Below are 12,250 nucleotides of genomic sequence, written 5' to 3'. Positions count from 1 at the left end.
AGTTAAAAATTCATGGAATATTCAGCCTATTCCAGAATTTGGCATTGGTGTGAAAGGTTTACTTTTAATGTGGAGGACATCTCACCCTAGAATGGTGAGAGGTTTTTCAAAAAATACATATCTTCAACTTGTTCTCCAGTTCACAAATGTCACCGTTTATACATGATTTTCTACCAGAACACAGACGCATTTGTCTAGTTTCATACAATAGGACAACCAAAGCACAGTGACTGACAGAATTTGAACTGTGACTCTACCATTCAGCTTCTCCATAAAGCACAATATAAAAGGACGTCTCTCTCAGGCAAAAACACAAAAGTTCCCAATTTTAAAACTGCAAATTCTCTCTTGCATTTTTGACTCCATCTTCACAAAACCTCTATCAGGGTCTGAGGAGGTGTTTGTCAGTGGTGCTCTCTGTTTATTTTTAATTCTGTATATTCAGGAGGTAACATGACGACAGCAGAAGTCGCCTGATGCCATATCTCTCTACAATACTAATCTTGTATACCCTACCGTTTAATCTCTGCACTTCACAGTTTACTACATATTTATTATTCATTGCACTCCTCATCCTTACATTATCTACATACAATTTCATTTCATTCTATTCTATTTTTATTCTATGTATATTGTGTGTCTTGCTGCTGCTGCTGCTGCTGCACTCTAATTTCCCAGTTTGGGATTAATAAAGTACATCTATTCTATTCTGTATTAACTGTAGGTGCACAACGGGCACATCTGATTCAGATCAGCAGGTTAGACTGCGCGCACACACACACACACAGTGACAGTGAATATTTAGCTAATTTACAACATTGATTGTGTGTCTTTCCTCTCTAATATCTTCTCCCTAAGTGAAATCATTTCTTACTTCCAATCCCTCATTTTGCACTTATTTAACATCTCTCTAAACATTAATGTGTTCAATTTGAGACTCAAACTCATCACTTCAACTTCTCATTTATACCATTTCAATGCAGCAATCACATTTCTCTAGTTAATATATCTTAAGTCTTGATTAGTGGAGCCTGAAACACTTTAATCTCATTCTTTTAAATATGTAATTTCTATTATTTGATAAAGCACTTGTGTAGCAATCTGGCTCATTTGGCTCTGATGTGTTGGCAGGACGCTACGCAGAGTATTTCCACTTCACTGACAAATGACGAGATGTACCTTTGATTCTGACTGTGATTGATGGTAATTGTTCAACAGTTTTCTTGGTTTCATTAAAACTCCTCTGGCATTGGCACACCTACCGCTAATTAATAGAGAGGACAGAAGTGGACTGCCACGGTCCTCTCTGTTTTAAGTGAATGTCACGCTGTCACCACAGATTTGTTTTGTAGTGGGGGCCGGACCGTGACTGCGGGCTTCCTGACAAGGCCTCAGGCCCTCGGTTTCTGAGCACCAGCTGGTCACTTATTAGCTTTGGCATGCATTGGAAGTGCTATTGATGCACAGCTAATGGAGAAAAACAGTCTCACTTGAGCTTATTTTCCTCAGGAGTTGGCGGAGAGCTACAGCTGCATCAGTTAAACCTTGAAATCCATGCAGAGGATGCCACTAAAGTGAATTTGGAATCAATGGATTAACATTTTCTTTCTTAAATGTGTTCAAGCTCATTTTACTCACGATATGATATTCTTGTAAGATATAAGCCTCAAGCGGGCAGATGTGATGTCTGAAACAGTAATACCCATGGAGGATTCAAACTTCACATTCAGGAAAAAGTCACTTAAAGGTTCTAATTATACGCATAAGAATTAAACTCAATAGATATCCTATCCACAAATGTTATATAAAAAAAAAAGTCATATGATTGACTGCTGGTTAAGAGCCCAGGCTGCAATTTACCGGTCATTCATCGTTGACCGCCCCGTATCCCTCAGTCACTGCCAACGCTTTTGGCAGTGACTGAAAAAATGATTTTTCACAGACAAGTGGCCAAGATGATATTTCTCTGTAGGGAGGCTGGTCTCGCTCATGATAAAAAAAAAATAAAAAAGAGTGAGGGAGTGAGGTCGTCACTTTGGAAGGACCTTGACAGCAAAAGTTTAAAGTGGATAAAAATATTAATATATGATGTTTTTACAGCTGTCTGTTTTTGGGAAGGTGGCATTTTCTGCCGCTAGGAACAAATTAGTAAGTAGGAAAAAAAAGGAAAAAGAAAAACCAGGAAAAAATAATGCAAAATAATGGCAGTAAAAGTTGTGGTGACTAAGAAAGACAACAGAGAATAAGTCTTAAGGTCTTAGGTCCTGGAGGATCAATCTGGTTCATGGGATATTATTATTCATCGCATTTCCATCTACTTCTGTCTCTACACTGCTACAACACGTCACACACTTTACTGTTACTTTTCCATCCACTATTATATACAGTATATACTGTAAGGCCACATCTTTCACTTCCATCTCGGCTCTAAATAAAACGTGTAAAAGTGTCAGTTGCTTCCACACTTTTTCCTAAAAGCGCTCCCTCGTCATTCCTCCTTTTCCCACCATCTCACTCCTCCCCACCTCTGGGACAGTACAGATGTTTGCCAGTAGCATCGCTGTGCTCACCTGCCTGGGTGAAAAAAAAAAGAAGAAAGATGCAGCAGTATTTGCACCACGGCGGAACAGAAGAATGAAAGAGGGGTTCTCTCATATTCTCATTTAATCTTTTTCTTGTGTTATTTCTCTGACTGTTCAAGATGTCTTATATTCACAGGTAACAACAACATATATATAACTCAAAGCTAAGATAGCATAAGATAAGCATTTAATAGCTGTCGCAGGCGAGTGCTTTGCACTTTGCATTACCGTAATTATGCGACAGGAAAAACACCAACAAGAGGCTGCACATCAAAGCCAACGTGTGGTTATTACGGTAATTTCACTCACGCTGTTGCAGGAAGCCGGCAAATCAGCATCTTTGTCACCAGAGAGGAGAGAGTTGGACATGGTTTCCATTTTTTGGCCTTGACTGAGACAAAAACTCAAAAACTGTACACCTACAGTGGGTTTTTTTTGTTTTGTTTTTAAATCAAACTTCATACACTATTTTAACATGGAGTACATTGTAAATAACTGCTAGATATTGAAAGTTATTCTGGAAAAATGGGCGCAAGCATTTACTGACAGGACATTTTCTGGCCCTTTTATGGTTAAAATAAGCACACAAAAAAACCTTTTTGAGGCTTAGGTGTTAAAGGGTTTTAAAATAACACTAAAGCTTGTGGTTCAAAGTCATATGACTAAGTCTGGCCTTCAAACTAATCTGGACTATTACATTTATTTCAAATAAAGTCAGCAAATACACGAGTGCTATCATTCAGTTTGTACGAGTCAGTGTGCACAATATCAGGATTAATAGCCCCATAACACTTGGTTATACTACAGTCAACAGACCAGGATGAACAAATGTGTTAAAAAGTAATTGTTCCCCCTTCAGATCACAAATAGTTTAGTCTACTTTCCATTCTGGCAGGTTTCTTAAATATGGATTAAAATAAAATATATAGATATATAAATAAGTCAAAACTTTTTCCCCCCAACTGTCGCCAAAAAGTCATTTTCAGCCTCCCGCTGTGAACCAGGACTTTCTAGTTCAGCAGGGCCTCCCTCTGCCTCTGTCACACTGACACTGTTTGATCTGGGCCTGGCCCCCCTACTTTGGCAGTGACAGGCATATTTCAATAATGCAGGTGCTACCGGGGGTGTAGGCATCGCAGGGGGTGGTGAGTGTGTGTGTGTGTGTGTGGCACAGTAGTTACAGCTTCAGTTTGTGAGAAAAAGAAATTCTTTAAAAACTAGTTTAAATAACACTCGTGTCATTGTGTCAGATGAGCTGATCACAGATTCCTGCCCAACCATCACCATCTCTGACCCACCTCTATTTTAAACAACAGGGCATTTGTAACGAGAAACAAGAGTTTAACTCCTTTCCTTTATCGTTTTATTAAACTAAATGAAATGTGTAAACTGGAAAGAACATCTTGAATCACAATTCACATATTTCAGAGCAAATGTGAAACTAATCGTGCTTTTACGTGCAATATGTTTAACAGCGCAGCATCATTAGCACCCGTGTGGCTCTCATTTATTGGATTTGGTGGCAACAGATGTCCAAGCATCACATGTAACTTCTGTTTTGTTTTTGTTTTTGTTTTTGTTTTGAGTGTCGCGATCATCGTGTCACTATACAGGATAAAACGACCCAAACCTCTATGTCTATAATAGCTGACCTCGGAATCAGGGTCAGGTTCGGTTTACCCATGATCCTTCTCTCCTCTGTCCCCGAGTGCCAACGTATCACTGCCTTACAGCTTCTCTTCCCTTTTATTTCATCTCCTCTCTCAAGAGTCTTCACCCCCTTTTCTCCCCTCCACCATCACCACCACCGCTCTCTTTTCTTTTTCCAACCATTTCCTCTCACCCACTTCCTCCTAATTGGCGCTGCAACCCAGAGCAGCAAAAAGTCTGACCTGACTGCAAGTTTCTCTCACACAGACACGACGGCATCATTAATCACAGCGACAGAGCCGCTGACTGACAGCGCCTCCGAGAACGAAGATTGATATTTTAAGGTCAGTCGGTATCACAATGCGATATTTCATCATTTTTTAAAAAAGAGGCTCCGAACTCTGAGCTCACAGACATTAGAAATTAAAATTAAACACTTTTACACTCTAAAAAATAAAACATTGGGTCAACACAAAAACATGTGTTAACTTTTTCCACTAGAATTTTTAAGTTAAGCCAACTGCTGGCAGAATTACATTAATTCAAAGCAATATTTTGAGTATGGGGAAGTAGCTTTTTGGCCACAATAAAACACATTTCTAAGTAACATGAACTTAATAATTGTCAACATGAATGCAAGTATTTAAGTTGATCCAACGTAATATTTTAAGTATAGTGAATTAGCTTTTAGACCACAATAAAATGCATTTCTAAGTAACAAGAACTTAAAAATTGTCAATATGAACGCAAGTATTTAAGTTGATCCAACATAATGTTTTAAGTATAGTGAACTAGGTTTAGACCACAATAAAATGCATTTCTAAGTAACATGAACTTAAAAATTGTCAACATGAATTATTTAAGTTAAGTGTTTCCCAGGAGGCTAAGTTGCTCAAAACTCCAACCTTGGATTGGATGGTTTTGTGACAACGCAGACAGAAATTCAGACATTAGTATTCAAATTAATTAGAAACATTTATTAAAATTCACAGTAGCACTAAATCCTTTAAAGTGCAAACAGCACCATGCACTCAGATGCTTTATGAGGAGGAACATTGTTATAAAATCAACTAAAACCCTGTGCATGAATCACCATCATTTGACTTGTACACATGAAAATTATTTAAAAAAAAAGACAGATGGCTGTACATTAAAAGCACTAATTTCAACATTATCATCTCTGATCACATCAGACTGCTCAAACTCCTAACTCCAGCAAAAGGAGGCACTGCATATAAAGTTCAACAAAGACAAACACCCTCAGAGAACAGAGGTCATCCTTTTCTAAGCTGATACCTTCACTCAGTAGATATTCGTCCAATCAAAGAAACAAAAGAACAAGGATGTGGATGTGTGTGTGCGTGTGCGTGTGCGTGTGCGTGTGCGTGTGCGCGCGTGTGAGATGTGAGCTTTTTCCTCACGCTAAAAAATACCATACTTGAGATTCATTACTTTAGAGCTGGCTTTTTGTCCATCAAGCTCAAGGCATAGCTTCTGGAATGCCTCAAAGGTAAATTTCAACTGCTTGGGGTACCTTAGGTTAAGAGCATAGATTACTCCCATCAGCAAAGCACAGGATCTGGCGACATCAATCCCCTGCAGGATCTTGGTTCCCTCGACTACGATGGTTGCACACCCATCACCGATGATGGCAATCTTCATCACTTGCATCGCAAGGTCTGCGTCAAGCTCCTCTACATCCTTACAGAAGAAATTAAAAGGTGTTAGGATGTATAAAATACATGTCTCAAGCTCATCAGTGTGTCATGCATACGGGAATGCAGGTATGTACTTCAATGCCTAGCCCACAGGAAGCTGGTGCACAGGATTGAAACAGATATATCTCCATATGGAAAGGCTACAGAGAAAAAAATAAAAGCGTACTCAATTACTTACCCAGTACTGTTTGAAAAGGTCCTCCTCCTTCTCTCCAAGATAGACCATGAGGCAGCGAATGGCAATTTCTCTCTGCCTTTCAACTGTGTTGTCCTGATTCATGGAAAAAATAGATCAGGTGTTCAATAAAGTTAGATGCAAGAATTAACATGAAACAGTGAGGCAGAAACATACATTTAAAATAAAGGTCTATTCATAATAAAGTAAATCATTTTACCTCAAGAAGCATGTCCTTAATGTTCCTTATCTTCAGGCCTGCAGCTCCTCCTTTTGATTGGGTCAAGGCCATCAATTTCGGGGTGCACTGGTCAAGCTTGGCCAGAAAGGTCGATTGTAGGTTAACTGTTGTTATCCTCTTGAATTCTTCACTTATCTACAGGGCACACCAGTATGAAGGATGTGACACAAGTATAAATAAATGCAGAAAGTACATTTTGGAAATGAAAAAGGTTATTTCTGAATTTTTACATTTTTCTAGCATTATTTATTTATTTTATAAATGATATCCACATTGTATCAATCCACAGTACAAAAATATTGGTTTAATAAACATTTTATAATCTCACCTGTGCTTCACTAAAAAGCGCAGGCCAGCGCTTCATGCATTCACTGATTGCAGGGGCCTCTTTCACTATTTCCTCCCGACGAAGGCTGAACGTCTTGGCCATTTTCTGAGCTACCACCTTGGAGTTGTCCCTTTTCATCATTTCACTTAGGAGCTCCACTCTCTCTTTTTCCAAACTTGCAGTAGTTTCACCTTGAGCATGAGGGGGTAGGTAGTTCACCTCCGCCTTCTTTGGTTTTTTCAGATTCTTTGCCGGATACTGGTCATGTGTTTGTTTTCTCTTGAGTGAGTTCACTTCAACTTCAGGGCAGCCGAGACCTCGTAGTTTGCTTCTGAAATTGTTCATCTTATATTTTAGGCGCTGCGCCCATCCATAGGACCCATTAAATGAGCCTGGTTCTTTGAGGCAGGGATGCTTTTGAGTGAGGGCCTCTGCAACCTCACTGATCTGCAGACTAGATGGATAAGCAGTGTACTCATAAATAGCCTCCGCTAGTTTTCCAAGGATGTCTGGGAGTAGCGGAATTAAATCTTTGGTAGTGAGAAGAGTCCCATATTTATTGAAGCGCTCATTTCCTGACTGAATTTGGGCTGGGAACGGTGGCCTGGACTATCTTCAGATGAGAGAATTAGTGTGTCATCGGTTGACACGGATGCGGTGTCGTCAACATCGGGCTCCTCACAAGGCTGATTATTCATGTTGGTCACATCAGTTAAGGTTAAAATGATTGGAGGCTCCTGGTTTGGGAGAAACACAACCTTGATTGTGTCCTTATCCTTGAGGTCAGTTGTAGATAAAAGGGTGAAAAACTCATCAAAATCCACATCTTTGTAGTGAAGACTGAAGTCTTTGGCAATGGAAAATGTATCACGAATGACTGAGTGAAGGTCATCCAATGTCTCAGGGATTCCAGATGGTAGTACAACTTTACGGACATCATGATCTGCAATGATCACTCGGAGTTGAGCCGGTTGTGGCATCTGGCACCTGTACACAAACTGTTTCACATGTTGCAGTAATTTTTAGTAACAAGTAAATGGTGAATAATGTTAAGTGCATATTATATTTTACCTCCAGGTATGGAAATCAGGAACACATCACTGTATATGCCAAGTCTGAACACAGTGGGAAGACTGCAATATGAGAGTTTGTATCATTTCATCTGATAATCTCCACAAAATATGGGCACCATCTATGGAACATAAATGCAGCGCTTAAGAGTCATAATGCTTGTTCCACCAAAGATGTAAGACATTTGTACACATTTTGCAAGGCCAATCCATATTGGATGTTTCTGTCTTACCCTGTACTTCTTCAAGGCTTTTTTCAGCAGGTTGATCACGTTTTAAATTGAACCCCTCGTTCAACGACAGCAGGCAGAAATGCCTGCACACACACAATAGTATTTTCAATTTGACTTGTGATTCTTCAATGCATTGACTTAAGTTACACCTATGTCATCGCCACTAATTATAGATTGGCTCAGACTGCTCCTCACCTCAGGGGAAGGAGAAGGTGATATCTCGTTTGTCCTGAGAGGCTGACCACGTCTCAAATTGAACCCCTTGGTCCACGAAACCAGGATACCAGGAGAAGATGAAGAGTTTTTTGTCCTTGCAAGGCACACGGCAAAGTGACTGAAGACCTGAGTAGGGAGATAAATTAGGTAAAATGATTTGAAATTTGTAATGCCCAGTGGCAGGGTGGCCCACCAGAGGCCAAGTGTGTTTTTTGTGACAGGGGCCAATCTTAAAGCAAGCCATGTGATGCTGGTAAGTAAGATAAATTATAACAAGAACATTTCAGGGAGTATGGATATTTTAGTGCAAACAAAACAATTACACCTCATGAATTCACAATCTGTATTTTAAATAATACAAATTAAATTACTTGCTTTTATTAGGAATTATGTATATTTTTAAACAGCTTTCCAATCAGCATTTATCTTTTTACCACCCTTTTTAAATTGTAATACATTTATCTTTTAAACATACATGTAACACTCTTTTAATATATTTCCCTGTCAAAACATTTAAATTAACTATATTACCATTACTGTCATTTCTAATACAACAAAGGCATAATTTTAATAGAAATTAGACTGTGTACTTTAGGGCTGCAACTAACAATTGTTTTAATTATTAATTAATCTGTCGATTATTTCTTTAATTAATTGATAAATTGGATTAAAAAAATCATTCATTTCCAACACTTACTCAAAACAGAACTGACAGTGCAAATTCACAGTGCAAAATCTTCAGTGCATAAACAGGTTGCTCCTTAAACATCCCTGAGCTGTTAAACTAATAATTAAAAAAAACAATAAAAATAGACTAACACAAAAACATACATATGAATGCTTTACATCTGCCAAATATATAGGCTTTTTTTTTTTTTTTTTTAATAAAGTGAACAAAGTCTCGTTTTTACTTATTTAACATATGGGCTTATAAACAATACATAATATACAGTATATGGAACACCATGTGCCTGGTATCATTTTTATTGAATTTTTTTGTAACGTTACATTATAATTATAAACCTTAAAAACACACACTTTTGTGGTAAAATACGAGTAAAAGGTAAAAAATGGAACTCCAAAAAACTAAAACGGAAAAAAATCGAATCAACGAGCCAAAATGGCGGCCTAGCCTCTTAGAAAGCAGTGAGTATTACCGGAACTAGTTAGCCTAATGCTAACGGACTCCGGTAACGTCCTGCTAACGTAAGCTAGACATGATTAGACTATGATTCAGATGAGAAGAACTACGAAAGATAACTCGCACACACAACCTATTTGTGCACTAGTTTGTTAGTCAGCCAGTGAAAGTAAATGAGGTGTATACTTGTAGTTTATAAACGTAGCTAGCGAACATGCTAACCGGAGCAGTGGCTAATAGGTAATCCCATATTAAGTTAGCTTGCCAATACGTTTCCATTGCTATCTGGCCACCTATTACTCCCGAGTTACTTCAAGAAAAAGGACTTAGGTTTCGGTATTCAGTTACAGCAGGCTATCACCAATAGAATGCAAATATGTGTAATTAACATAAAATTACTTACCATTCACCACGACGCTTTGATGAGTTTCAGCTGTGGTCACTCGTCTCGCCTTGAACATGCCCGTGCGCGCATGCAGGAGAGGGAAACTGTGGGCCGTTACGCGTCATCAAATTGTATTTTACATTAACAGAACTTAAAATTAAATGACTTGTTGATTAATTTAAAATTTTAAACTCTGACAAGTCATGATAGTATATTGAACAAATAGGCATAATTTGTGTGTCATCCAAACTCAATAAAATAATAATTAAAAGTAAAAAGTCTAACAGTATCTCAGAAGTTGATTTTTTACTTCACAACAATATATATATTTAAGTAATGACTAAAGGTCCCCTGACTTAGTTTTTAGAGTGTATGAGCTATAAAGAACAAACTCCTGAGTCAGAATTACTCTCTAGGGGTAATCGTTTTTTTTTTAAATAAAGAGCAGCAGTGAAATATTGTTTAATTAGCGGATTCTTACTTATTTAAGGATCAATAAATACTGTGCACTCAAACCTTATTTTAGTTTTGAATGCATTTAGTATTTTGTTTAGACGAAGAGAAATCTCAATTTTGTATTATTAAATTGTTATATTTTATAAAAATGGGGGAAAAGAATAAAAACATACTAGCCAGAGATTATAGATCGTTATCAGCCACAGAAAAGTCGACCTCTCGTAACCTGAAAGACTGAGAAAGTTGAGAAACTGCCGAGTTTTCTCTGTTCCGGGGAAGAGCTCTGACGCTTCAATCAACCCTGGAGATATTTATGAACTGATATGTGAAGACAAAACGTTCTTTCATTCATTTTAAATATTCAAAGCGTTTGGATTAACCTCCATGTGATAATAACCATTATGGAAACAGCTGTAATATTATACACACACACACACACACACACACTTATAGGAGCTAAGTGTGGGAAACATGAGAGATGGATATGACGTTGGAAAACTCATTTTCAATGATTGCAGTTTTGTGCAGGCATTATCATTAGCACATTAGAACTTTTTAACATATAATTGATATAATGCATAATCTTAATCCAACGTAACATTCCCAAAGAATGCTTTTTTCTTAGTTAAGTTGGAAAAGCACAACATGGCTGATGTTTGCCACACATTATTAGATGCTTTATCTGAACAGATTCTCAAGCTGATGAAATAAAAAATACAAGTAATAATCTATGTAACAAGGTTGGGTCCATTCTGTAAGTATGGAGGAGGGACCAAATGAGGACAACATCCAATTCTATGGAATTAGATTTGTGTCAATATTTTCAAACAACACTTTTTAAGAAGCAAATAAAATATTGATTTATTTCTTCAAAAATATTGTATTTTATTGTTTAAAAATACACTCGTTCTTTTTTGTTTGTGGGCGGGCCTTAGGAAGCTGCCTGCTGATTGGCAACCGGAACTCGTTCCCAAAGTTTTCCTCGTTGACATCCAACAAAATAATTTTAAATATCTAACTTTTGTCAGATTAAATGTTGGATACTTACAACTATTTTGTCGGATGTCGATGGGGAACGAGTTCCAGACGGACAGCGACTCCAAGCCCGTCTTGATTCATGAAAAGAATTGTTTGAAAATATCGACACAAATCTAATTGTAAATATCTGTGTGTTCAATTTATAACAAGACTATCGGCTCCCTGACAATGCTGCAACCTTTCGGAGTCAAGGTCCTGGATTAATTTCCTTTTCCACAGCCCCATGAACACTCTGGTATTTGCTCCACGGCCCACGTCTTCAAAGGCTGCAGAGATTTCTTGGACGAAACACATCTATACAAAAGGTGTATAATCAGCACACGTCAACTGGAGATTTCTTTCAGTCTGGATCACTGGTTCAACCTTCCGCTGGCGCACTTTGGTCCAAAACCATTAAATCTGCAGCCGCACCAAATTATGAAGTGCTTGCAAATGTCACACACAAACAAAGTATCGATCGGCTGCAAATGTCACGTAGGACCTTGCATCGGTGGACAAGAGAGTCGGTGTGAAATGCAGAGAACACAGCTGTGCTCCACTCACAACAGAGGCGCCAATTAACTCCGACTAAAACGTCTGAAGACGACTGTTGGTAAACATTAGCACTCGTAACCCTTTAGAAACGTATTAATTTGATGTACAGTGAAGTAAAGTGGAAGCTGTGGATTCTCAGCCCTGTTCTCGTCTGGCGGTTTCAGAGAAATGAGGCCGTATGATCTCGCTTTGATCCTGCAATTTATAAATGTCAGAGCAGATCAATGAGCACGAGAAAAAGAAAGAAAAAAAACACTTTGATCAAAAATTATTACATTACTGAGGGGGAGCAAAGGAGACTTGAACCAAACAAGGCCACACGGGAGCGCCGAGATTAGAGATGTGAAGGTTACAAAAATCAGTCCTATACTGCTCATCGGTCAATACATACAATAATATTCCAGATCTAGGTCCAAACCATGAAAGAAACAAGACAGACAGATAATAAATAGATAGTTGCAAATGAAGCCATCACTGCAAGAC

The 12,250-nt window shown here is 38.2% G+C and overlaps 2 protein-coding genes across 2 annotated transcripts; both read right to left on the bottom strand.

Moving 5' to 3' along the window:
* Positions 1-5,188: 5,188 nt before the first annotated feature.
* Positions 5,189-7,277, bottom strand: LOC131457908 (uncharacterized). The gene is made up of 4 exons (XM_058626438.1): positions 6,695-7,277; positions 6,346-6,501; positions 6,129-6,221; positions 5,189-5,933 (listed from the first exon to the last, which is right to left on the bottom strand). The coding sequence occupies exons 1-4, from the start codon at positions 7,037-7,039 to the stop codon at positions 5,655-5,657; spliced, it is 873 nt and encodes a 290-aa protein (XP_058482421.1). The 5' UTR covers positions 7,040-7,277; the 3' UTR covers positions 5,189-5,654.
* LOC131458697 (uncharacterized) lies at positions 7,219-9,924 on the bottom strand. Its single transcript, XM_058627901.1, has 3 exons — positions 9,758-9,924; positions 8,193-8,339; positions 7,219-7,692 (listed from the first exon to the last, which is right to left on the bottom strand). Exons 1-3 carry the CDS (start codon positions 9,758-9,760, stop codon positions 7,219-7,221), a joined length of 624 nt encoding a protein of 207 aa, XP_058483884.1. The 5' UTR covers positions 9,761-9,924.
* Positions 9,925-12,250: the final 2,326 nt, after the last annotated feature.

Source organism: Solea solea, chromosome 4 (assembly GCF_958295425.1).
Source record: "Solea solea chromosome 4, fSolSol10.1, whole genome shotgun sequence".
NCBI classification, from domain to species: Eukaryota; Metazoa; Chordata; class Actinopteri; order Pleuronectiformes; family Soleidae; genus Solea; species Solea solea.
Note: the sequence above shows the minus strand (reverse complement) of the source record. Positions and strands in the feature narration are given on the sequence as shown.

Bases quoted from the DNA above. Each gene is read 5' to 3' on its own strand.
- LOC131457908 (XM_058626438.1), bottom strand. From the start codon at position 7,039: ATGAACAATTTCAGAAGCAAACTACGAGGTCTCGGCTGCCCTGAAGTT. The intron at 6,502-6,694 runs GTGAGATTATAA...TGTGCCCTGTAG, and splicing joins CGCTTTTTAGTGAAGCACAG to ATAAGTGAAGAATTCAAGAG. The intron at 5,934-6,128 runs GTAAGTAATTGA...TTCTTCTGTAAG, and splicing joins ACCTTTTCAAACAGTACTGG to GATGTAGAGGAGCTTGACGC.
- LOC131458697 (XM_058627901.1), bottom strand. The intron at 7,693-8,192 runs GTGAGGAGCAGT...CATGTGAAACAG, and splicing joins CACCTTCTCCTTCCCCTGAG to TTTGTGTACAGGTGCCAGAT.